Source organism: Ictalurus furcatus, chromosome 2 (genome assembly GCF_023375685.1).
Source record: "Ictalurus furcatus strain D&B chromosome 2, Billie_1.0, whole genome shotgun sequence".
Taxonomy (NCBI): domain Eukaryota; kingdom Metazoa; phylum Chordata; class Actinopteri; order Siluriformes; family Ictaluridae; genus Ictalurus; species Ictalurus furcatus.
Genome location: NC_071256.1, coordinates 35,825,459 through 35,850,729, shown reverse-complemented (window position 1 = coordinate 35,850,729; position 25,271 = coordinate 35,825,459). Strand labels below are relative to the sequence as shown.

Genomic DNA, 25,271 nt, shown 5'->3' with positions numbered 1-25,271 from the left:
TCTAGTAATAAATGACGGTTAGCTGTAATGTTTTCGATATATATATATATTTTTTTTAATTCTGTTCAGAAATGTAAGGGGCTGATTATTCTTTCATTACATCAGACGTGTCCGGATGCAAAATCAGATTAGATGACAGTAGAGATGCCTACTCTTTCTTTTCCGATAGCGATGTCAATACCGAAACCTTGAGTATCAGCTGATATCGATACCCATCTGGTGCCTTTTTTAAATTTAAAAACAACTCATTCTTTTCTTTTCTTTTCTTTTCTTTTTTTTTTAATGGAGCACATAAAGAATATCGGAACAAATATAAAGCTAAAAACACGATTTACCGACAAAACTACAGCTTTTACACAAAACCTAAGTATATTAAATATAAAGTATAAATATGATAAAAATCAATCATATTTTATATATATATATATATATATATATATATATTGTCCATTTGCTACAGGATCGGATCAAATTTTCCTCTGATATCCAATCCACCATTTTTGAAAAATCTGTGCTGGTATCAGCCTGAGACCGATCCTGGGTATCGGATCGGTGCTATGTCTAGATGCCACCCTTTAAATAATCTCAAAGTTTAGATTTCTGATTAATTCTCTACTCTACAAAGTTGTTTTTTTTCCCACACCTCCTAGGTGTTAGGTCTGAGGCTTGGTTCAGGTTTGAGCACTGCAGCAGGACTGCTGATAGACAGCACACTGTCTCGAAGCAGCTTCCCAGATAATGTGTGTGTGTGTGTGTGTGTGTGTGTGTGTGTGTGTGTGTGTGTGTGTGTGTGTGTGTGTGCCTGCAGACATGGATATGTAGATGCCCACTGATGCACTCCATCAAGCCCCCTGGCTCCAGTCACTCTGCATCAATCTGCATCTGCTTGATAAAAATAATGCCATGCAGCCCACAGGGAGGATGGCATCATGGGCCGTGACACAGGAACCCCTCGGCCCAGGAGCGGCTTCCGGCGGCGCGGACAGTCCTTCGTTCCTTTCCTGTTCCTCCTTCTCACCTGCTTCTCTAAAGCTGGGCTCACACTGTGTAAGAGAAATATTAAATAAACCCAAGGATGTAGTTTATGTGGTTATGTGATTTTTGCCCCTCTAAGTGACTAATTAATATTGGATTCTAACTCCGCATTATGCTGATAGCAAAGACTTTACCTGACAATGCTGATGTGCGTATCATACTGAGCGACTGAGGCTCAGGTGGTAGAGCGGGTTGTCCGATAATCGATTCCCGGTCCACGTGACTCCACATGCTGAAGTGTCCTTGGGCAAGACACTGAACCCCAAGTTGCTCCGATGGCAAGTTAGCGCCTTGCATGGCAGCTCTGCTACCATTGGTGTGTGAGTGTGAATGGGTGAATGAGACACAGTGTAAAGCGCTTTGTAGAACTGCTACAGTAACCCCCCCCCCCCCCCCCCAAAAAAAAACCATGCTATATAAGTGCAGACCATTTACCATAATCCGCCCCCAAACACACACCAGCTCCTCGACACACTCACAGCATTGTTATAGTTAATAAACGCTCAAATTAAAGCCAAATTCCATTTTATTAAACTGAAATTAAATAATAGGCTAAAATTAGATAAATAAAAATACACACAATATACGTAAAAATGCAAATACTGCCTCAGAAATAAGAATAAACATAAAATAAATAATACAGATAAAATTGTTGTAAATGTGTACAGATCAGACTCAAAAAATGATCTTCACTATTTCACTGCCGCCCAAAATAATATCACAACACAAAACTAAACTGGAAACTGAAATAAAATCTCTAAATAAAAATCTCTAAGAAATAACCACCATAAACTAAAGCTGTTTATTATTATTATTATTATTATTATTATTATTATTAAATGAATTTCAAATCACAACTAATTTTACAGCCATAACATTAATCATCATTTCTGATCCAGCAGTTTTACTGCATTGAAAACTAAAATCAGTGACAACAAACTAGAAGTTGAACCTGTGACTCTTGAACAGACTCACTGCGCCCTCTCGTGGCCCAAAAGGCAAATGACATGCACTCCTGAAGGACAGGAGCAAACCCACACACAGCAACAGTTACATCTAAAGTATAAAATCTCATTCAGAAATAATATCAAATCTAACATTTTTAAATATATGGAATGGATCTGTCTGTTATTGCCATGTGCGATGTGCTTGTACAAAATAGAAAATAAAAATACAAAAAAAAACAAAAAGAAAAGAACTGTAAATTGAATGAAATAGGACAACAAATAAATACAAAATACAACAGCAAACAAAAACAAATGAACTGTACATAAAAACAGACACTGATTAAAGTAAAAAAAAATTATTAAATTAACAAGTTATTTTAAAAAAACAGTTAACAAATTTACTGCAAGTAAAAATAAACTGTAAATTAAAAAAAAAATACAACAGCAAACAAAAAACTAATTAAATGTAAAGTAAAAATAGCCAGTGAATACAAAAATACATCAAACAAAAAGATGTGACCTGTAAATTGAATGAAATAGGACAAAAAATAAATACACAATAAAACAGCAAACAAAACCAAATGAACTGTAAATAAAAACTGACATTGAATATATATCAGTGACAACAAACTAGAAGTTCAACCTGTGACTCCTGAACAGACAAACAAATAAGTTAACAAATGAACTGTAAATAAAACAAGACTGTGAATGAAGGAAAAAATACAACAGCAAACAAAAAAAAAAACAAAAAACTAATTAACTGTAAGTAAAAATAGCGAGTGAATAAATAAAAACACATCAGGAAACAAACAAATTAACTGTAAATAAAAACAGACATTGAATAATTAATAAATAAATACATACATACATACATTTTAAAAAATAAAATTAACTTTATTTAAAAAAAAACATTTAACAAATTAACTGTAAATAAAAACAGACATTGAATAATTAATAAATAAATAAATACATTTTTAAAAATAAAATTAACTTTATTTTAAAAAAACAGTTAACAAATTAACTGTAAATAAAAACAGACATTGAATAATTAATAAATAAATAATAATTTTTTTTAAATAAAATTAACTTTATTAAAAAAAACAGTTAACAAATTAACTGTAAATGAAAATAGTCTGTGAATAAAGAAAAAAATGCAAAAGCACATTTTTTTTTTACATTTTAAAAATAGGCAGTGTAAAAATAAACATACAACAGGAAACAAAAACTGAAACGATTCACTGTACATAAAAATAGGACAGCTAATAAATATACAACAGCAAATCAACTCCTCAAGTCTAAGTAAAGCCAGGAGAAGAGAAGAGAAAGAAAGAGGGAGAAGTTGGGCAGAGGATAGACAGGCGATCACCGCGGACACCTCAGCGCGCAGTCGCAGGACCCCAGCCAACATGGCGGCGCCCGACTTCTCGGCCGGGGAGTTTGAAAAGTGGCTGAATGAGCTGCTTGACGGCTTCGGGGCGGACCGGGAGGTTTACGGAGTTTACATCCTCGGTGTGCTGCAGGAGGAGGAGACCGACGAGGAGAAAAGCGACGCTCTGAACGGCATCCTGTCCGCCTTTGTGGTCGGTACACGCCGGGCATCACGCGCTCCGACTCGGGCTCAATCCCCAACTGCTTCCTGTTGCACATCTAGTGCACTACGTAGGGTGTTCACGCGCTCACTGCGCTCTCAACGTAGTGCACTTGTGTAGAACTGAGGGAGCGGTTTGGGATCGAGCCTGTCAGGATAACGCCTGTAGATTTCGGATTGTTCGCGTTAATGACAGATTTCTTCATTCGCGTCACTTGATGAAATGACTTCATTGACTATGTTCATTTATTGTTATTATTATTTTAAATGATGTGTAACTGTGTTTTTAAACTCGTCTGTTTAACTCCTGTCAAGTTTCTATAAAAGTCAGAAATGGTCAAGGGGATATGATATATTTAGGACGTAGTGAAGGAGTTGTCCGAAATAATGCCCTACTCCCTGATCCCTTAAAAACACCAGAGTGGATTCTGGGTATTCTCTGTCTGTCTGTCTGCTACCTAACTGACAATTTGGACACCAGCCTAGTGCTGTTGTTTTCATGAGTGCATGGATATATAGATTTACCCTGACTGTGGGCAAAACTAGGGTTTAAAACTAGTGCCCTACGTAGTGAACACAGCATGGTTTAGGAAACACTTGGAAGTTCTGCGCCTTGTCGAGTAACAGCTGAGAAGTTATATTTATCATGGCGACCTCAGCAACAGTGTTGGCAGCTGTTTTCAGGAGAAACTAGCCTACCCACTGTATGCTTAGGTCGCTAGAAGTCGCCAGGTGACGTCATAACCCATTTCACTGCGTCAGTAAGGAATAAAAACGCTCAAGGGGTGTGCCGTCATTGTAAAATAATCAACAACAGGGTGGTGTGATGAGGCCCGGTGACGCAGGATGATTATTTTCTTGTAACAGCACGTCTTGTATGGCAGCAATTTGCCAACAGGGACACTTTTTAATCGATGAAAGACGCACTGTGGGTTTTTTTTTATTTTTTTTTATCCAGTTATAGTTGCATTCGATGTTGCAGTTCGAGAGACTCCTTCCGTAAAAATGCTAAATGGACATCCCCTTTACGGAGCATTTCACTGTATAATTCAGTGTCCCTGTGCAAGTTGTTGCTATAGAAACAATAATGTATTAGATCAAGCATGTTAATATATAAACGTGACAGAGCTGCTGTTATCTGACCAATCGGATTTGAGTATTCAGCAGCACTGTGGTATAATAAGACTGTTTTTGGTCCTGGCATTACAGACTTAACTATTTACAAAAGTGTCAAAGCAGTTATAATCGATCGTGACGGAAAAGCATTCGATTCTGTTCTCCTTCTAGGACGAAGACACGCTTGAGGAGGTTTGTCAACAGATCCTGAAACAGTGGACCGACTGCTGCTCTCGAACCGCAGCCACCAGCAATCAGCCGGAGGGTAAGCTGAAACGTTTCAAGCTTTAACTGATGTGAGAGATCCGGAGACGGTTTTTTCCAGTAAAAATCGGTTTGTTGGTTTAGATGTTAAGAGAAAACGCCTGGCCCGTCGGGTTCTTGCGCTGAACCTGAGAAAAGGTTTATTTGTATGTGTGCTGTTTGAGCCGCAGACCAGAGCTGCATCAGAATATCCCTATGCTACCCTACTGCATAAATCAGTAGGAGAGATATACCCAGATGACCTGCTGAGATTCCGCAGTATGGAACCAGTGGACGCTGCGTGATCCCATAAAGCAATGGGACTGGCGTGGAAGAGCCGTCAGAATCAAAATGGCGGAAGGCAGTGCGTCTGCGTTTTTTAAAAAATATTTTAAAGTGTAAATGGTCTGCACTTATATAGCGCTTTTTGACCTTAGCGGTTCTACAAAGCACTGTTTCACTCACACAGACACACACCCACACACCACGCAAGGCGCTAGCTTGCCATTGGGAGCAACTTGGGGTTCGGTGTCTTGGACGGCATGTGGAGGCATGTGGGCCTGGAATCGAACCGCCAACACTACGATTAGTGGACTATTATGTTGTTCCTTGTGGTTACATCATAAACACCTGAGTAAACTGTTAACTAGTTGGAAGGTTTAAACGAGAAAAAACACCCAAGTCCTTTGCAGTTATGAGGATGTCGTAGGTCACATGACAATACCAATGTCCAGACTGTATTCATACTGATCAGTACGGTATCGAATACGGTACGCGACTTTGGACGCACGGCAGGCGTCGGATTTTTACCAGCCATTTCATATCCGTGTTTGGAACTCCATCTTGTCGATCCGTTTCTAGTATCCATTGAAGTAGATAAGAGCCCGGTCTTGTAAGACTAAAAATAACAGCCTGGGCGCACTGCCAAGCGGCTTTCCTATAGGTACTGGTTCTTAAACTGGGAATCATGACCACACGTGAGGTCATCTGAGGCTTTTACCAACTGTTCTTTATAACGTACACTAACTATATGGCCGACATTTTGTGGACTCCTGACATCACCGCCCGTATGTGGGCCTTCACCAAACTGCTGGGGTGGAGAGAGAAGAGTGAGGCTGGTGTGGGAGTGATAGTTTATCGCGGATATAACGTAACCGAGAGCAGGAACTAACTTGCCTCTTGGAACGTTCCATATCATTAAATCTAACTATAAACCCCTACAATACGTGGCGGTTACGTGGTACGATAGAGCGGGTTGTCCACTAATCGTAGGGTTGGCGGTTCGATTCCCGGCCCACGTTACTCCACATGGGCAAGACGTTGAACCCCAAGTTAGCGCCTTGCAAGGCAGCTCTGCTACCATTGGTGTGTGGGTGAATGAGAACCAGTGTAAAGCACTTTGTAGAACCGCGAAGAAGAATAAGAACCACTATAGAAGTGCAGAGCATTTACAATGTTCGCAAATCGCTGCGGAATAACACCCTCCAGACCGTGCTGTTGTAAGAAAACGATACGCTTCGGGGTCGTAGCGGCGCTCCGTGTGCACGTTGTGTTGCGTCACATCACCCCAGCGTGCATTATTTCCATATAACAGCACAGTCTGGAGTGTGTTATTCCTGAAATATCACAATCTGTAAACGTACATATCCGACGAAGGAATTGAACTCCAGTCAAGTGTTACCCAGAATTCAAACAGATGCAACACATCTGCACGGTTTAAGCATCCGTCCGTTCAATGAAAACTTCTTCAGACTCGTTTCATAAGCATCTTTGGCAGGAATAGATCAATTGTAATGACTGCGCGTTTCCAGTAATGTCGCATGAACAGGTGGGACGGTGAAGAAACCGCGTGTTTGTTTGTATTCTCGTTCTATGCTGTGTTCTAGATTAGAGCGCTTACAAAGTGAGTGTGTGTTGGTTTTTAAAAAAAATTTTTACGCTTCATCAACACACCCACAAGTTGGGAGTGTATAGAACAGGAGTACAGATGGAGTCTTATTTGGACAGATGGGAATTACACACACACACACACCACAAAGAAAAAAACAAATCTTGACATGTTGGTTAAAAAGGAATCTGGATCTGGAAAATGATCTCGTGACCTGATTCTTTGGTCCTAATTCTCTTTGTCCTAGATGAGGTTCAGGCCATCGCCAGTCTGATTGAGAAGCAGGCTCAGATCGTGGTCAGGCAGAAGGCAGTGTCCGAGGAGGCCAAGCAGAGGAAAGAGGCGCTGCTCGCGCAGTACGCGAACGTCACGGACGACGAAGAATATCCTTTAACTTGTGCTCGGTGGAAAGAGAAAATCGGATTGATGTCGTTACAGTCAGAACGTGTGTAGTTTGAACTCGTGTCTCTTGCATTTTGACTCTTAACGTTGACACTGAAGGGGAGGACGAAGAAGATGTGGCAGGAGCTCTGGGAATCCCCAGCGACAAGTGTATCCTTTTCTCGCTCTTGCAATCTGATGAAGCTTTCTCTCTCTATCTCTCTCTCTCTTTCTCTCTCTGCCCCCCACCCCCCACATCCTGACCATCCAGGCCATGACTGATTCACTTCCCATCTCTTTAAGAGCCTAACTTCAGTCGGCCTTGGAAGTCCGCTGATCTCCGGGTTAGCCGTACTCGTGTTGCACGGCGTTAACATCCTTTACTGCCGGTTTCAGCCCTGTTTAAGAACACCAACGTGGAGGAGGTGATGAGCAGGCGCCGGCAGCAGCGTGAGCAGGCCAAGGAGGACGCGCAGAAGAAGAAGGAGCAGGACAAGATGCAGCGCGAGAAGGACAAGCTCACCAAGCAGGAGCGCAAAGACCGGGAGAAGAAGCGCACACAGAAGGGTGAGCGCAAGAGATAGACGAGGAACGTGATCACGGACTAAAATTCTGAAGACGAGAGATGCCTCTACGGACTCTGTTCTGGTGGAACTTTTGGGGGTTTTGTTTTGGTTGCGTTTTGGTTTTTGTTTTAATAAACAGGGTTTCAGATCTTCCCAGCACCGCTCATTAAGCCCGCGCACTGTACAAGAACATTTTGGCATCTATCAGAAATTGTATTAACGTTGTACAGGTGTGTTTGGGGAGAAAATTTTAAACACTGCTGCTCTGCTCAGACCATCTCCTATTGGTTAACACACAATTACGGCAGAATACTTGTTCTGTTAAACGTTTCAAACGGATTTGGCGGGGGTTTTTTTGGGGGATGGGGTTGGATGCCAAAATGTCCTTCTGAACGTAGAGAAGCTCGAGAACCGCTGCTCTACCACAGCGTGTAATTATTAATCCTCCTGATTTCTCATGAATCTGCTGCATCTGTCATGTACGGATGATGATGCTGATGATAATCTGGGATGAAACAACTGGGGTTTTTTTTTTTTTTTTAATATATAAAGTTTGATCTCTAAAGAGACGTAGCTCTTAATTATAAGAGTTTGAAGTTCTCTACTGGTGACGTCTGTTAGAACCAGACATGCGCTACAGATGCAGATGCTTAGAATTCCTTTAAGAGACTTTTGAAATACATGAAGTGAGCATAGAGAATTTGTTGTTTTGGGTTTGTTTTGTTTTTTACATATTGGGTTTTTTGGCCTTGTGGAAAAACAATTAGGCTTGTTTTGTTTTTTCACTTTATACTTCTCACATAATTCTGTCCTAAAGCTCATACACGCGTGATTATATTAAAGCTGTTCGTTGAGGGAAAACTAACGTTAAAAACTAGCACACAGTGGAGGTCTTTGGTTTCAGTTAACAAGCCTTTGTGAAATCATGCAACAATTTGCAGGCCTTCTTTTCATGTAGCAGGACAGAGTTTACCAAAAAAAAAAACATTATATAAAAGAATACAAGGGGACTTGATGGGTTTTGTTGCTTAGTGCTCGTGTGTATTTTTGTTATAATGTGTAATCTCTGTTGGATCTGGTAGAGACAGACACAAGCAGTGCATCAAAGATGTTTTTTTTTATTATTATTATTATTATTATTATTATTATTATTACCACATGACAGTCCAAACATTACAGCCTTCTACCGAGAACAGCTTTTATATTCATGACTTGTGAAATTTACTGAGATTTCGTTGTAATTACAGACAAATAAAGGAAAACTCTAGTGCTCTAAACGTCCTGCTAATGAAAGCCTAAGGGCAGCTGTTGAACTTCAATAAACGTGATATAATCTGAATTTTAACTAAAGTTTCCGTGTACAGTCAGGTAAAGATTTAGTCACTTGTCTTGTGTCTAATCTCTGAAAGGATGAGTTGTTAGCAATAACACAATCACAGACGGTGGTGTAATACCATGCCAAATGCATTCATTTTTTCTCCTGTCACAGCCAGGTCTGTAGTGTGTTTATTATTCCATTCATACCACAGCGATTTACCAACGATTACAACGTCCCGTTTATTAACGGACACCGTGTCGCATGTTTTAATGGTTTATGATTAGATTTGATGTTCCCAAACATCTCTGAGACAAGTTATTTCGCTCACCAGCATCTCCTTTTCTCTCTCAAGGGAAAAAAAAAAAAACCCCAGCTTGTCATTTCACCAAGAAACCGTAAAGTATACTCCGCTTTCCTGGAAGAGAGTTGTTACTATAGAAACGATAACGTATTAGAACAAGCACATTAATATAAACCTGCTGTTCATGTTAATGCCGGAACTACTGCCTGAGCCTTGCGGTTACATAAAGATAACACGGTTTCTGACCAATCAGATTCGAGAATTCAGCTGCTCTGTGGTATTGGAGCGCACTTTACGAATATTTAACACTTTTCTTTCCTCACGTGTTTAACACACAAATCTTTATTCACATTCCCTTCAACCCACCCTTATATTTCTGCTGAAAATACATTTTCAGTCTTTTTTTTTTTTTATCAGCATGGGGAAACGTAAAGATTAGGTGAACAAATTTCCTAATTATTGAATTAATTGGCATCTCAGTATCTTTCATGTTTTTAGTATTGAAAACTTTAAATATGAATTAACAACCATTTTGACCTGATGGCTTCGGACATCTCTCATTAAAAGTCTCTTCGCTGTGAATTTGTTTTAATCGTTTTTGTCCTTCCGAACTTTCTAAGACTCTGTGTAGCCTGATGTTCGTTTGATCGCTGACTTGTTCCTACGTTCGTGATTATTTCATTATTATCATTATTGTTTCATTTAAGAGTTAACCTCTTGTGAACCTCTCCGCTTTACCCCACTGTGCGCTGTATTACAAACGGACTACATTTTAATACCTTTGCAAATAACTATAAAACAGCCATTTTTAAGCATCAGCTTGGGTTTCTGTTCTTTTATTGTTCTACAGTGTATTCGTTAATAACGCAAAAAAAGAGGTCCAATGAAACATTAATCGGAAAAAAAAAACATTAAAATTGTCATTAGAACAATGACGGTCCCTGGCACATCATTATCCGTTCACACAGAGGTCATCGTTCTTCCCACCCAGGTCTTCGGAGGGGTTCGGTCTCTTTTTTTAACTTCAAATAAACAGAAATCTGATTCAACAAGATTGATAATACTGAAAGATGCTTGAGATGTTCTGTACTTATCTCGTTAGAACACTGCTTATTGAAAATAAATAAACTTTTAAAACAATTAACAGAAAGAATCTCAACGAGAGAATATGTTACAATTATGATTGTTTAAAACCTTACGCTACAAAGTAACCATGTTGCAATAAATAGGTAAAATACAAGGACGGTGAAGTTATAAATATAGCCGGAATGTACGGGTTACTCCCAGGATTTCTTTAAAGCACGCTAATCAAAGCGTCAAAGCGAAACCAATCTTGGGTTTGCGTTTCGTTTCCAGTGGGAGTAACCGCTACTAAAATCTCAGGTCAAGAGGGTGACGATCTCGTTATTTTTCAAACTCCCTGACCTTTACATTCTTTTCCAATGATCGCTTACAACGCCACGCCCCCCCCCCCAAAATGTCCCTGTTCTTTTCTGTTTTTTGGGTTTTGTCCCACACTAACTCTTCCGCTTCTCACTCCAGCTCTTCTGATCCATCTTTTCCCTTTCTCTTTCTCTCTGTCCTTTTAAACGTTACTGTCCACAAGAGATATGCGGCGTTTCGAAATCCACCGCCTAAACGGCTCGGCGATGATCTCTCTGCAATACTATCCTTTGGAAAAGTTGACCGTATTCATAGGACAGTATATATATATCATTTGGGATTATTATTAATAAGACTGATAAATGTTACAGAACTGAGGATTCCATCTATTGCTCCGAACTGAGCCTACTGTACTCACTGCAGTCTAATAACTTACACAACAACATTCACTCACTCCACCGTGCGCCTCACTGAGAATTCCCTTCAGGATAGTACACACACACACACAGAGAAATGACTGCCTCGCAAACAGTCACAGCGCTATTTCAGGAGCAACCTGGTCAGAACTGTCATGCGCTAAAACTGAAGAAATGTTCCCCTCTTCTCCGTCCTTGGCGCTGGTGCCTTTTTCGGGCAGAGTCATCTGCAGAGCGCACCACAGAGCAGTGCAAGACGTCCTGGTGCTCCTGCTCAGGTCCTTCAGTGCAGAGGCCAAAAGCAGGATATCTGGAACAAGACCAAAAAAAAAAAAAAACATATTAGGAATAAATACATGGATGTAAAGTTCTCCGTCATCACAACGGACTGTATGTGGCGATAATTCACACACAGCCAGTGTTTTCCCCAAACAACGAGTAGGCGTGGTGGACCACAGCCTGTGAACGTTACAGTCACTTTTCTTATTTATCAGTTACACCTTTGGTGTATGTATTTGTATGTTTCTACAATGAATCTGTATATCAGCAATACTTATAGGTAGCATTGACCTGCTAACCCTGAAGTACACAGTAAAATACATGAAAGCGCATTTTTTTTTTATATACTCTCATACGTATAACTGCACAACGACTGTATATACACTACCGGTCAAAAGTTTGTGGACACAACTGAACTGTTTCTCACGATCTTAAAAACCTTTTGATCTGAAGATATGTGATTAAATGTGTGAATCGGTGTCGTAGAAGAACGTGTTCGTTTCTTTCATTAGAAAACTAACATTTTATTTACAAAAAAAATATATTCTTTTTAAACGGACGAGCGAACTATTCCGAAAAGCAGCCGATGAAGAGTCCGGCGTCGGTGTGAACTCCTTTAATACTGTTTAAAAAGCATCTCAGGGAAATTCCTCAAGAAATCGGGTGAGAAAACCACAAGAATACATTTCTGGAAATTCTAGGCGAAAAGGGCGTCGACTTTGAAGATGATAAAATATTAAATTATTTTGATTTATTTTGGATTTTTTTATCACAGCATAATTCCCATAGTTCCATTTGTGTTACTCCAGAGTTTTTATGACATTATTATTATTCTAAAATGTGTGGGGAAAAAATACAAATAAAGAATGAGTGTGTCTAAACCTTTGACCGGTAGTGTAGGTCATGTAGCGTAGTGTCAATATGCCGTTTGTAAATGTAAATCAGAATGCACAGATGTTAATCTTTATCAGCTTATTAGTCCTAAACGCATATTTGCATACAAGAAGCGCCAAAAAGCTCTGACCTTGTTTCTCGGACAGATCGCTTTCTATAAGATGGAGTTACCAGGTAAATATGTCTAGCTACCTCTGTCGTCTCTGAGTTTGGCCACGCCCTGTCTCTGTCTACTGCTGTTGAGGAACTCGTCCTTGCGGCGAGCCTGCGTGACGTATATGGCTTCTAGGTGCCTGTCCAGAGTCGAACCGATATTAGCGTGGAGAGGAAAACTCCGCAAGCGCTCTATCGTCCCCAACAAGCTCACCACCTAGAAACCACAAATATGCACAAGAAAGACATGTTCTTCATTACTGCATTATCAGCGTTAAGCCGGGTAAAATTCGGATTGTATACCATGAATCTACACAAAATAGTAGGGGAGGGAATCAAAATCATTTTAAAGTGTAAAAGTTGTGATTGAATAAGTATTCAGCCTAGTTTTCAGCTTGCTAATGAAATGAAATGTACTGCTCTATTTTGCTCCATAGTGGAATAACACGAGAGAAAGAGAAAAGCTCTATTTTTGCTTTGTCCCCCCCCTCTTTAGAGTACTCGAGACAATTTTAATTCAGAGCAACAGTTCAAAATTAATTTGGTGGACCAGGTTAGAACCTTACTGGGCCGGTCCTGGCACGCAGGCTGTTTATAGCGTAATTTACAAAGCCAGAAAGTACACGCCCGCAAGAGACAGGCGTCAAAATACCTGCAACACTTGTCGCCTTATACATACACACAGTCTAGAGCACATCTCGTTAGGTCTTGATGGTAGGATAATACCTTAATTACCCTTTTTTATCATTTTAATGTAACTCTGAGCACCCCAGGGGTGAACAATACCTGTCAAAAAGTCTGGATCATACTTTTCATCATTTGTAAATTTTCTGTGTGCTGACCTTGGCTTGTTCTCGAAACTGGTCCACTATAAGCTTGTCCACTCTGGTAGGGTTGAGAGGCAGCTTGGGCACAGAGTTACCGTTCGTCACAGATATACACTTGCCTGGGAAGCTCTTTAGCAAGATAGCTTCTGCCTGTCAAGGAATAAGAAGGGAATACATACAGTACACTTATTAAAACGGTGACTGAGAGAAGTGTTTCATGACTTCTTCAAGGCTGAATCTCCTTGGGTGTCCTGGTAACCGACCCTAAACGTGGGGTTTTGTGATAAATATAACAAGTTGTTCGTTTACAGATCTACAAAATCTTTTAATACTGTGTGTGTGTGTGTGTGTGTGTGTGTTAAATACATTCGCAGATTATACCGACACACTACGGCGTTTCCTGATAACTGTGTTTTATTTGCATGCACACGTTTTATAACGTTTAAAAAACACTACGCTTACCTTCTTTCTCTCTTTCTCCAAAACTCTCCACTGTTCATAGCACTCTTCCAGATAATAGTGTAGCTGGTTTATAGGGCCACCGTGACTGTTGCTTTGGTTGGATGGCCTCAGGTTGGAGATTAACCCAGGAAAGGGTCCGTCTCGTCCAGCTCGGCTTGGCCCCATCATCTCCTGCAGGTAAGGGTTTAGGGCGGGGATTTCAGCATCTGGCCGTAATTCATTCAGATCCACTACAGGCGCAGAGCCACCGTAGGTCAGAGGGGATCGGGAAGGGAACACGTGGCATGGGTTCTGTCCAGAAACTCCCATCTGGTACAAGAAAGGAAACATCTGGGATGGTGCAGGTTTGGCTCCATTTTGTCTGGCCTGACCTGCATACATACTGCCTAGAATCCGATATGGGTTCTGCAGCAGAGCTTTTTTCTTGTCTGCCTCTTTGGGGAAGCCAGCTGGGGACTTTACTCCAAAACACGGAGAGGGCTGCGAATCAGCTATAAAGCCTGTGGCCGATCTGCCCATCTCTGACTGTAGGTCAAATTCTCCTCTGTCTACAATGCCACCTAACTTCGCCAGGCCCTCCAGACCCAAACCCAGGCCCGTGCGACCCATTCTCCCATCGCGCTGCCCAAAATCACTGAGTATTCTAGGTACGCTCCTCTGCATCTGTTGCGGAGACCGGACAGGAACAAACTCGGCCACAGACTGAGACATGAATTTAGATGTCCCTTGTGGATCGGCGCTTGTTTTGGGTGGAGATTTGGTGTTACATCGGTACTGGTTTGATTGCCCATGCTGGTATTGACGGAGGCTGGTTTGGAGATTTCTTACTTCTCTCTGGTTGGCTTCTTTGCTTTGGTGAGTTGAAAAGTTGAAAGAGGGAGAGAAGGATTTCGGAGGTTCAAAATAGTCTGCTGACTGCTGACCAAAATCAGCAAACTCCTTAGTCGTTATATTCCCAACCCAACTATCTCTTTGCTCCCTTGTGATTTCTCTCTTAAGACTTGCAATATGAGCTTCAAATGCTGACATCCTTTGGAGAGGTAGACCCTTCAAATCAACAATGTTTCCATCCTGAACTTTCATGGCATTGCACTCGGGTGATTCTCTATTATACCTGCCCTCCTGCTCCACCATAAAAAGAGCCTCCAGGTTGTTGGCCAGCTTGCTGGCATCCTGCATAGAGAACATTCTGTTCTTTTCAATTTTGAGTCCATCAAAGCCAGCGAAATTTTGATATGGGCTGAAGTAGGAGTCATTCATTTCGGTTGGAAGGCAGCAATGGGCATCCAGGCTGTCAGAGATTTCATCATCGGCGCTGCGAAAGCTGCTGTCTTTGACAGACACGCTGTGCTCTGATTTACCTGGTTTGGTCTTGAAGAAGTGGGACCTCACGGCATGTGAGATATCAAGACCAGGAGGTGGTCTGGGTAAATTTAGGAAAGCTGGGGTGTAGGATTCAGAATTAGATTCTCCATTGCAAGTGGAAAAGTGCCAGGATGAGTCAGCAGCCTCAATGCCACTGAAACACGGTAACATGTCAGCACTTTGATCAGTCTCTCTTTCCACTAGACGAGTGTGGAGTTTGATGCCGGGCTCGGGATTGTACTGAATTCCAGAACTAGACTGCACCTTCGCCTCAGAATTAACAGACTGCAAGCCGTCCTCCTTCTGGGACATTGGGGACCACCCAGTTGTAAGACCAGTTGATATTCTACTGAGATAAGTGTTTACATAAAACACAATCTTTATTTTTTTAAATGCTATCATAGCTAATCATAGCTTATCTGTGCCATTACAACTTACAGCAGGGGTTCCCAAACTAGAGGTCACCAGACACCAGATTTGTTTGTTGTACTATTTTGAAATGTTACTTTAAGTTGCATTCAAACAAGCCACATTTAACTGGAGAGTGTACATGCCCTTTTAGTCTTTCGGTATCCTGACATGCTGCACTAACGTGGGAGTTTAGCAATAAAAATGGACAAATTTCTCTATCCATCTACCTCCACTGGTTCCTCAATGTTGAGTGACTCTGTCTGAGTCGAACAACAAAAGAAAAAAAACTCAATTATAAACCTGGAATAAAAAAAAAACTTAAGGTCAAGACTTGGGATGGCATAAAATGTCCATTCGAGGTCATGTGACCAAAAACTCTGGAAACCCCTGAACTAGGGAGCACTGGGTAAAAAGTATCGCTTCTCCAATTTTAATTGCTCTTAAATTTAACGAAGCGATATCGATTCGGGAAATCCCAGAATCGATTCTTAACACACGCATCCTTTGCTTGAGAGGATGTGAATATTACCTGTAGTTCGCCTCTCGTCCTGAAGATGTCGCCATCTTTCACATTTTGAAGATTGAAAACGGGTTTTATTTCTCAAACGTTTCCAGTGGTTAATGAATTTCACTGTTGCACATTTACAAATGTTTTTTTTTTTTTTTTTACAGTAATGTGCAGTGTGCAGTTTTGTGGTGAACTTGTGTACATTGTATGCACATATTTATGATTTCTTGTTACAATGTTTGTTACTCAAAGTAAAAGTAAAAAATAATTAAACATAATCGTGTCCGCCCTATTATTAAAGTAAATGTGTATTTCAGTAATATAGCTAAGTAGGAGGATTTCAGTTACCAGCTTTTATATTAAAACAGGGATTCCGTGTCTGCAAAACTAACATTTTAAATGAAATATTGATAACTTATTGAATCAAATCGAATCAAAACCATACAAATAAGAATCGAATCGCCAAATTGGTCGCAATACCCAGCCCTACCCTGAACTATGGCAATAAATACCACTTAATAAATACTGATAAGTATACGTTTACAGGACTTCTTCTAAAACTCAGACATATATACTAACTCTTGAGAGAAGTACGAGTCCATTGGATCAACCTCTTCCAAGATGGTGGACACTAATCCATAGAGATCGGCCTCGCTCCCACAGTCAATGCCGTCTTTAAGATTCCTGTCAAGGACATTGTGTAGCATGTTTCAGTAATCCACCACCGCCAAACTGCACAAGATGATGGCAACAAAATTGTTAGAGATCTGTGCGATATCGGTTGCGTTCGTGTAGACGTACATGCTGTACGTGTACATCACATTCTAAAGGCGTGTCCCGAATGACGTACTATACACTATGCGCTCAAGTATTGTACTCTATATGTACTCTATCGTCTAGTGTATGAATTTTAGAAGGGTAGTATCGTCTCAAAATGTAACCCTAACGCTTTTTGTTCGTTTTACTATTCATGTCAATGTTACCTTTCATCTCCAACGTGCAAATTTAAGCCTGCGTCAGCGCCTGGAAGCCCCTCCCCTCTTGCGCTATGCATGAAGTGTATGAAGTGTCCGACAATGCACACTTCGTTTTCTCGGTTGAATAAGTGCACCATCCGGGTACTTGAAGTGCGTGGGCGTCTTATTTTTCGAATTGCGATTTTGGGTGCACCTTTTGATTTTTGTCCAAAATATTGGACACCGCCATATCTTGTTTGGCAGCCATTTTGAATCTGCCGTCGGTACGCGTGCGTGTCATATTAAGTGATCTGAGACCGCAAATTTTATCTCACATCCTGGGGGGAGATGTCAGAGATCATCTGAATTCTTCGCAATTTGTAACGTTTCTGGGAGAGAGAAAAAATACGCTTTTTATAAAAGCAAATAAAGCTTTTTAAACCTCATCGTCATTTATATCATATGTCTCTCTGCATTTTTATAAGCTGATACTTTTAGTCATGTGGGTACAGCTCACTGAGTGTTGATAGTATAGATCTGACTGGCTAATGCTCACCCAAAACAAACTTAAATAAAACTTTTCATGTGAAGTGGTTATAGCTGCTTTATTAAGACCATTGGTTGTTATATACCGATATAAAATATACCTAAATATATCTAAATTGTCGTTGTATTTCCAGAAAAAATACAGAAAAATTTAACATTGTGCCAGAGAACTTTATTTTCATTAAAAAAATGTTTAAAGAATGTAGTTTGACCTGTTTTTGGGGGTGCTTTGAGCACAATCCATCGGTTGATACGGTTCTTCCTGCACTGCCCAGGAATGGTAAGGTAGAGGCGGTTGCTCATAGAAGGAGAACTCTGGGGTAAAAGTCTCAGACAGTCTTCCACTTTCTTCACTATAATCATTCTGTTTTGAGCAAAAATTAAATAAGAAGTTAGGGGAACGCAAGCCCTGCTGGTTATCAAGTTAAAGTGAATATACTGTACATGTAAACTTATTAGCAAAGAATAATAAAGTAGTGTGATTGTGGACAAAAATAAATGAATAAAAAAGTTTCTCACCTGAAACTTATACGTCGAGCAGCTTGCATCCGATCCTCCACTATGAAACAGATCAAATGGCATCTTTGCTCCGTCTGCATCTACACTGAGTTTACTTTTCGTGGCATTATTTACCTGGAATAAAAGTACAAAAAATAATAAGGAGAATTTTTACGAGATGCCTTGACTTACCCTCATATACACGGTTTTGGTTTCGTCTATAAAAGCTCATGAGAGCACCTAGGCTGCCAGAACAACTTCATCCAACTGGAGAATTTGGTCAAACTTGTACACGTATCAGTAAAGCGTTACAATATAATAACGATTTAACGTCCACGACGGGTACAAGCAGACAAGATTTCGCGTGATCGCTTTTTGGATAACTGCAAACGTGAAGAACGTTTGTAAATAGAGAAGTCAACTCAGGCTACGTCCGCATTAATCCGGATACAATCCGAAAAGGCATCTTTTTCTTCCCTACGTTTTGGCCTTCTGTCCACACTAAGACAGCGGTTCTGTCCGGCGAAGACGGAGCTTTTCGAAAACGCTCTCAAGTTTAAGTCATAGTGTGGACCGAGAAAGAGAAAACGGAGATATTCAAAAACGACGGCAGAGTTATGTGACTCGAAACGAACAAGACGGTGGACGACGTTACACTGCGGTTGTTGTGCCGGCTATCCGGTTTGATAGCGTCGTTAAAGATTAACGTCACTTTGTTCAACCTTCAGACTGCATTTTTTCGAAAGGTTACAGAATGCTCATTCGCAATTGCTAAACGTAAATGAAGCAAAAGTAAATAAACGGCTGACGGAAATGACGCAAGCCAACGCGTCCTACCTTTTTTTACGCACGCGCCGTACAGGGACGTAAGCGTTTTCGGACGTTTCGGTGTGGACGAGCCAATTTTTGGAAAACGTTCGAAAACCAAGTGTAGATGGAGAGATTTTTATTCCAGGGACACACTAGATGATTTTTTTTTTTTTTTATCGTGACCCATTTTAAAACCATGGGAGACCACAGACTTAAGGGTAAATGGTAATGGTAAATGGTCTGCACTTATATAGTGCTTTTATCCAAAGCGCTTTACACTGTGTCTCATTCACCCATTCACACACACACATCAATGGTAGCAGAGCTGCCATGCAAGGTGCTAACGTGCCATCGGGAGCAACTTGGGGTTCAGTGTCCTGCCCAAGGACACTTCAGCATGTGGAGTCACGTGGGCCGGGAATATATATACATACATACATACATACATATATATATATATATATATATATATATATATATATATATATATATATATATATATATATATACACACACACACACACTAAGTGGAAGTCTTCCTTCTTCATATAACCCCTTCTTTTTTTGTAATTTGATATGCCAGTAATCATGAATAATAAATATGCAAATTAGTATATGACATCACCTACCAACCTCTGAAAGGCTGTGCCACACCCTGATGAGACAGAGAACCTTTTTTTATTATTATTTCCTTTTTATTTTCTCCCAAAACTACTTGTCCTTATTTTACAAATCAAGAAAGATGTATTTTTATTCGCTCGGTAGATTTTACAATCCTGTATGAAAGCGAGTGTTTCCTTAATATCTACTGTAATTAGTATTATTTATTTATTTATTTTTATGTCCAAACAGTGCACACAGTAACTCTGCTATGATATGTTAATATTGATTTATTTTATTTTTTTTTTATTATTTTTTTTAAATGTTGCGAGTAAAATTACCTAAAGCAATTGCTAAAACGAATCAGGACCTTAGGTTTCTGATATCTCGTCTGACTAGTTAGTCTGAGAGGAGAGAACGGTCACAGACTCTACTTAGCATAATGCTAACAAACTGCCTCAGATTAAGTTTCATTAAAATATGGTTAAAGTTCACGAATTGCCGAAACAAACGTCGTGCTTACCCTAACGTGTGGTTAAATCGAACGTTTTTGTATTTCTTTTGTAATTATTTCGCGGTGTTTGCCGTGTAAAAGTTTACCTTCAGCTGACAGAACTTAGGCAAGGTAGCAGAAGTAAGCTAAGCTAAGCTAAAACGAGCTATCTAGCATAATTAGCTCTAACGATGACGTTTTCTTCTTACCTCCATGGCTAACAACAGCAAATTAAGTTACCCGTCGGGATGAAATGAGCTCTTATAGCAATTTCCTTACACGATTGTGAACTAAAGTTATTTATGTGAAGGTCAATTTTAATGTTCAAAACCAACGAACGCAGATGAGACTCCGATGTGGGTCCGATGTCTCGAGCTCGCGCGTTATCACAAAAAAAAAAAAAAAGGAGAAAAGTTTGCTCGCGATTATCGATGCTCGTGAGCGTTTGTCCTGTTCCATTTAACTTGACGGTGAAATATTCCGTGCATTTTGATTGGTCACTCGGAATAGGACTGTCCAATCATAACCACATTCGGTAAAGGGGCGGGGATTCTGAACCACAGCAACCATAGCATAAAATAAACATTAAAGACATCGAATCGGTTGATTCGGAGTCATGTATGATTAATGTATGAAACTAAAAGAATTCGTCATTAAACAAAACTGATAGGATTCCGTGTAGAAGTCTAATATAGAGATTATTTCTTATCTATGTATTAGTAGTACTAGTAGTAGTAACATTATTTATTTATTTGTTTGTTTGTTTTGGTAGTTGTAGTAAATTTTCGCCCTTATTAACTGCAATAAAATCATTAATAAAATAAAATAAAATAAATATTTCCCGTTTACTTCTCCTCCTCTTCTTCTTTTTCTTTACTTTTTTTTTCTTACTTCTATTAGTAGTATATGTATATGTATTTGTATTATAATTCGTATTATTTCTTTTTCTTTAACATTAACCCACTGGAACAAGCTTTAGCAATGTAATTTTGCCAAATACACTCTTGTTATGACAATAAAATACCTTAAATGGCTAATTTTATACAGACAGACAGACAGACAGATAGATAGATAGATAGATAGATAGATAGATAGACTTGTTGCTTGGTTTGTAAGCGTACTTTTTTATTGCAAGAAGTCCGATTATTGTTGCATTATGGGTACATAACCACAAGGTGGCAGTGTTTAATAGATAGATAGATAGATAGATTTATTATTCTAGGTACTTAATAAAATATTTTTGATTTTTAAAATTATTTTAGTAGTACTTGTATTTAACATATTATTATTATTATTATTAGTAGTAGTAGTAGTAGTAGTAGTAGTAGTAGTATATTTTATTATTTAAATTATTTATTTGTTTGTTTCTTTTTGTCGTGGTAGTAGTAGTATTCATAATACAAATGTAATGTTGTTGTAGCTACTGATTACATTTGCTTGTTTGTTTCTTCTTTTGGTAATAGTAGTAGTAGTTGTAGTAATAGTAGTAGTAGTAGTAGTAGTAGTAGTAGTTGGTGTTGTTGTTGTAATTGCTGTTGTTGTTATTGTTGTATAACTCATATTATTTATTTTTCTTTAACATTCACATTGCATTGGCAGTGTATTTCTGACTAAATGTTTGTTCAGGATTCCAATAAAATGCCTTAGATACATCGATTTGGATTGAGATTGATAGAGATAGCCTATGTTTTAATGTTTTAACTAATCTGTTTACTAACAACAGTTCTCATTCCTGTAATGCTTTGCTTTGACTGTACATGTGTACAGTTATGCCAATAAAGCTTGTTGAATTGAACTGGGAGAGAGAGAGAGAGAGAGAGAGAGAGAGAGAGAGAGAGAGAGAGAGATTTGTTTTATTAATGTATAAGAAACTGCTTGTGGAAGTGGGAAATTTTAAAACAAAAACACAGCTTTGCCCCAGCTTATATGTGTAAACTTTGGTGCCTTGCCGTGTGTGTGTGTGTGTGTGTGTGTGAGAGAGAGAGAGAGAGAGAGAGAGAGAGCGAGAGAGAGAAGGTCTCCAGCATGTGGTTCCTCAGAAATCCACCGGACGGCAGCTCAGTTTAGCTGAGGAAGTCTGGAAGAGTGTCTGTTTCAACCGCCCCTGAATCCCTCCTCTTTCTCATATCACTGCAAGACAACATGAAGAGAGAGAGAGAGGGAGGGACGGAGAGAGAGAGAGTGAGAGAGAGAGAGAGAGAGAGAGGGGGCTTGAAACCGTCCAATGGGACAAAGAGTGGAGAAAAAAAGTCAGGCAGTCTCTGCGCGCGGAGCAACACGTTTCCACTGGACGTGAAAGTTTACCCGTGAAGTCCTCGCTCCGGATGATTTCAGTTACAGACTATGATGTGTTATTTTAAATCTTAACTTTGTGCAGACATTCGAGAAAGAGACATTTTAGCTCAAGTTTAGGCGCTTGACCCGTGACAATGGAGACTAGTGGGAGCTCGGCTGCCTTCTTGACATTGCTGCTGTCCTCCTGCCTGGTCTCAGTGTCTGCTCAGTACCAAGGAGATCACGGACCCATGCCCGAGCACGGATTCTGTCAGCCGATCACTATTCCACTTTGCACAGACATTGCCTACAACCAAACCATCATGCCGAACTTGGTCGGACACTACAACCAAGATGACGCCGGCTTGGAGGTCCACCAGTTTTATCCGCTTGTCAAGGTACAGTGTTCTCCAGAGCTCAAGTTTTTCCTCTGTTCCATGTATGCGCCTGTCTGCACCGTTTTGGAAAAAGCCATTCCCCCTTGTCGGTCTATATGTGAAAGAGCGAAGCACGGCTGCGAGGCGCTCATGAACAAGTTCGGGTTTCAGTGGCCGGAGCGCCTGAGGTGTGAGAACTTCCCCGTGTTGGGAGATGGTCAGATATGCGTTGGGCAGAATGATTCGGCGGCCACCGTGGCACCCGCACACGTGCCGGCAGCAGGCACTCCTGGGGTCCATTTATACTCCACGCCAGATAGGCCATTCCGCTGCCCACCGTCTCTCAAGGTCCCGTCCTATCTTAACTACAAGTTCCTCGGGGAGGTGGACTGTGGCGCCCCATGTGAGTCATCCAGGACTCATGGAGCCTACATGTTCTTCACCGACCAGGAGATTGAATTTGCTCGCGTTTGGATTCTAGTCTGGTCGTGCTTATGCTGTGCGTCCACACTTTTTACCGTGACCACATATCTAGTGGATATGCAGCGTTTTAAGTATCCCGAGCGCCCCATCATTTTTCTGTCCGGCTGCTACACCATGGTGTCCATCGCGTACATTACTGGCTATTTCCTGGGAGACAAAGTGGCATGCAACGGGAGCTTTGAAGGCAGCTATAAGACAATAGTCCAAGGCACGAAAAGGGAGGGCTGCACCATCCTCTTCATGATGCTATATTTCTTCAGCATGGCATCCTCCATATGGTGGGTTGTTCTGTCCTTGACTTGGTTCCTTGCTGCAGGGATGAAGTGGGGACATGAAGCCATTGAGGCCAACTCGCAGTACTTCCACTTGGCGGCTTGGGCCGTGCCGGCGGTGAAGACCATCAGCATCCTGGCCATGGGACAGATCGATGGCGATGTTCTGAGCGGTGTTTGCTTCGTAGGCCTGAGCAACATTGACCCTCTGCGTGGTTTCGTCCTGGCACCATTGTTCATCTACCTCTTCATCGGCACGTCCTTCCTGCTGGCGGGCTTCGTATCTCTGTTCCGCATCCGTACTATCATGAAACATGACGGAACCAAGACGGAAAAGCTGGAGCGTCTTATGGTGCGCATCGGCGTCTTCTCCGTGCTCTACACGGTGCCGGCCACCATCGTCATCGCTTGCTTCTTCTACGAGCAGGCCTTCCGTGGGCACTGGGAGCGCAGCTGGATCAGCACACACTGCAAGACCCTGGCTATCCCGTGTCCCATGCAGCCCGCACCACGCATGAGCCCCGACTTCACCGTCTACATGATCAAATACCTCATGACCCTCATCGTAGGCATCACCTCTGGTTTCTGGATCTGGTCCGGGAAAACGCTGCACTCGTGGAGGAAGTTCTACACGCGCCTGACCAGCGGACAACACGGCGAGACCACGGTGTAGAGACAAAGAGACACTTTGGACTCATACACATACACACATAAGGACACAGCAAAAAATGTTACTTTCTTGGAAGTTTTTTGGACCTATTAATGACTAAATGCATTTTTTTTTAAAAAATTCACAACGATAGACTGTGGAATTCATTTGTCTGTGCTTATCATCAGTATTGGTCATTATTGACATTTGCTGTTGAATATCGTATGTCAATTATAAGACATTTGGGGAATGAGGAGATTAGAGGCGTTTGTGTTTTTTTTTATTTTTTATTGCTGTTGTTTTGTTGTTATTTCGTTCCTGCAAACAGACAAGGTAATCGTAAAGCCAAATGAAAAGCCGACTTTCCCAAGGATTTCCAAAAAGGAAAAAAAACAAACGTGACCATTTCCGTGCCACGTGCCGAGACGCTCCCTCCCTCGTCCTCGTCGTTCTTGACACTCTTTGCCCTTCCTCCTCGACTCCTAGAGCAAGATCGAGATGCCAGCTGGGAAACCAGCAAGCGCTGGACGAAGGGAGGCGACCCGTGAGGGAGTAGGAGGAGGAGGAGGAGCAGGAGGAAGAGAACACCTTTTGGACATGGAATTCATTCTCGCAGTAAACTGTGTTTAAGGTGTGCCTTAAAGCACTGTAAATAATATTTGTACAAAATATATATATATGAATCTAATTATATATTTGTATTTAAACAGCTGGGTTATTATTATTGCTTGCAAGCTTGGTCAGATATCTGTCTGTCTCTATCTCTGTCTGGTGCTAATGCATACACGTTCACACTCGCGTACGTCACTCGGAACAGCTCTGTAATCAGGTTTCTCCCTCACGTGTCTGTAGGGAAAGCTGTTTCGAATTAAAAAAAAAAAGTTCCCTTAAACAGAGCACTCCCTCTACATGGCCCCTAATTTCCCCCTCTCCATATCTCCTCGCTGCCGTTCTCGTTCTATTCCTCACAATCAACCGAAATGGCACAGAGGCTTCGCAGGCATGAATGGACATTTGTGTTTGTGAGTGTGTTCAGGATTGTGTGTCTGTGTGTGGTTGTGTGTGTGAAAGAGTTAGGTAGGCGACAGTGAGGGGGGGGAAGGAGGGTGTTAGTGGGGGGGTGCTGTTTTAACAGGCTTTATTTTGTAGGTGGAGGGTGTGAAGGAGACAGCTCTTGACAAGCAAATGGGTCTCACATGACATGAACAAGCAGGGGTTTTGGGAGGAGGAAA

General features: G+C 40.9%; 3 protein-coding genes across 6 annotated transcripts; 2 read left to right on the top strand and 1 right to left on the bottom strand.

The window, feature by feature from the left end:
* Nucleotides 1–3,364: 3,364 nt before the first annotated feature.
* ccdc43 (coiled-coil domain containing 43) lies at nucleotides 3,365–10,187 on the top strand. The gene is made up of 5 exons (XM_053617165.1): nucleotides 3,365–3,562; nucleotides 4,858–4,951; nucleotides 7,065–7,200; nucleotides 7,314–7,369; nucleotides 7,595–10,187. Exons 1-5 carry the CDS (start codon nucleotides 3,389–3,391, stop codon nucleotides 7,780–7,782), a joined length of 648 nt encoding a protein of 215 aa, XP_053473140.1. The 5' UTR covers nucleotides 3,365–3,388; the 3' UTR covers nucleotides 7,783–10,187.
* A 153-nt stretch (nucleotides 10,188–10,340) lies between these two features.
* On the bottom strand, nucleotides 10,341–20,986 carry moto (minamoto). Of its 4 annotated transcripts, none has more exons than XM_053617134.1 (8): nucleotides 20,092–20,986; nucleotides 18,103–18,216; nucleotides 17,796–17,947; nucleotides 16,661–16,765; nucleotides 13,798–15,511; nucleotides 13,351–13,485; nucleotides 12,548–12,725; nucleotides 10,341–11,492 (listed from the first exon to the last, which is right to left on the bottom strand). In XM_053617134.1, exons 2-8 carry the CDS (start codon nucleotides 18,163–18,165, stop codon nucleotides 11,299–11,301), a joined length of 2,541 nt encoding a protein of 846 aa, XP_053473109.1. In that variant the 5' UTR covers nucleotides 18,166–18,216; nucleotides 20,092–20,986; the 3' UTR covers nucleotides 10,341–11,298. The 4 variants fall into 4 exon arrangements, with proteins under 4 accessions (XP_053473109.1, XP_053473096.1, XP_053473103.1 ...); XM_053617121.1 differs by having other exon boundaries at nucleotides 20,194–20,986; XM_053617128.1 differs by having other exon boundaries at nucleotides 13,798–15,508; nucleotides 20,194–20,986.
* A 1,082-nt stretch (nucleotides 20,987–22,068) lies between these two features.
* fzd2 (frizzled class receptor 2) lies at nucleotides 22,069–24,969 on the top strand. Its single transcript, XM_053617154.1, has one exon. The coding sequence runs from the start codon at nucleotides 22,414–22,416 to the stop codon at nucleotides 24,061–24,063; it is 1,650 nt and encodes a 549-aa protein (XP_053473129.1). The 5' UTR covers nucleotides 22,069–22,413; the 3' UTR covers nucleotides 24,064–24,969.
* The last annotated feature ends 302 nt before the right edge of the window (nucleotides 24,970–25,271 follow it).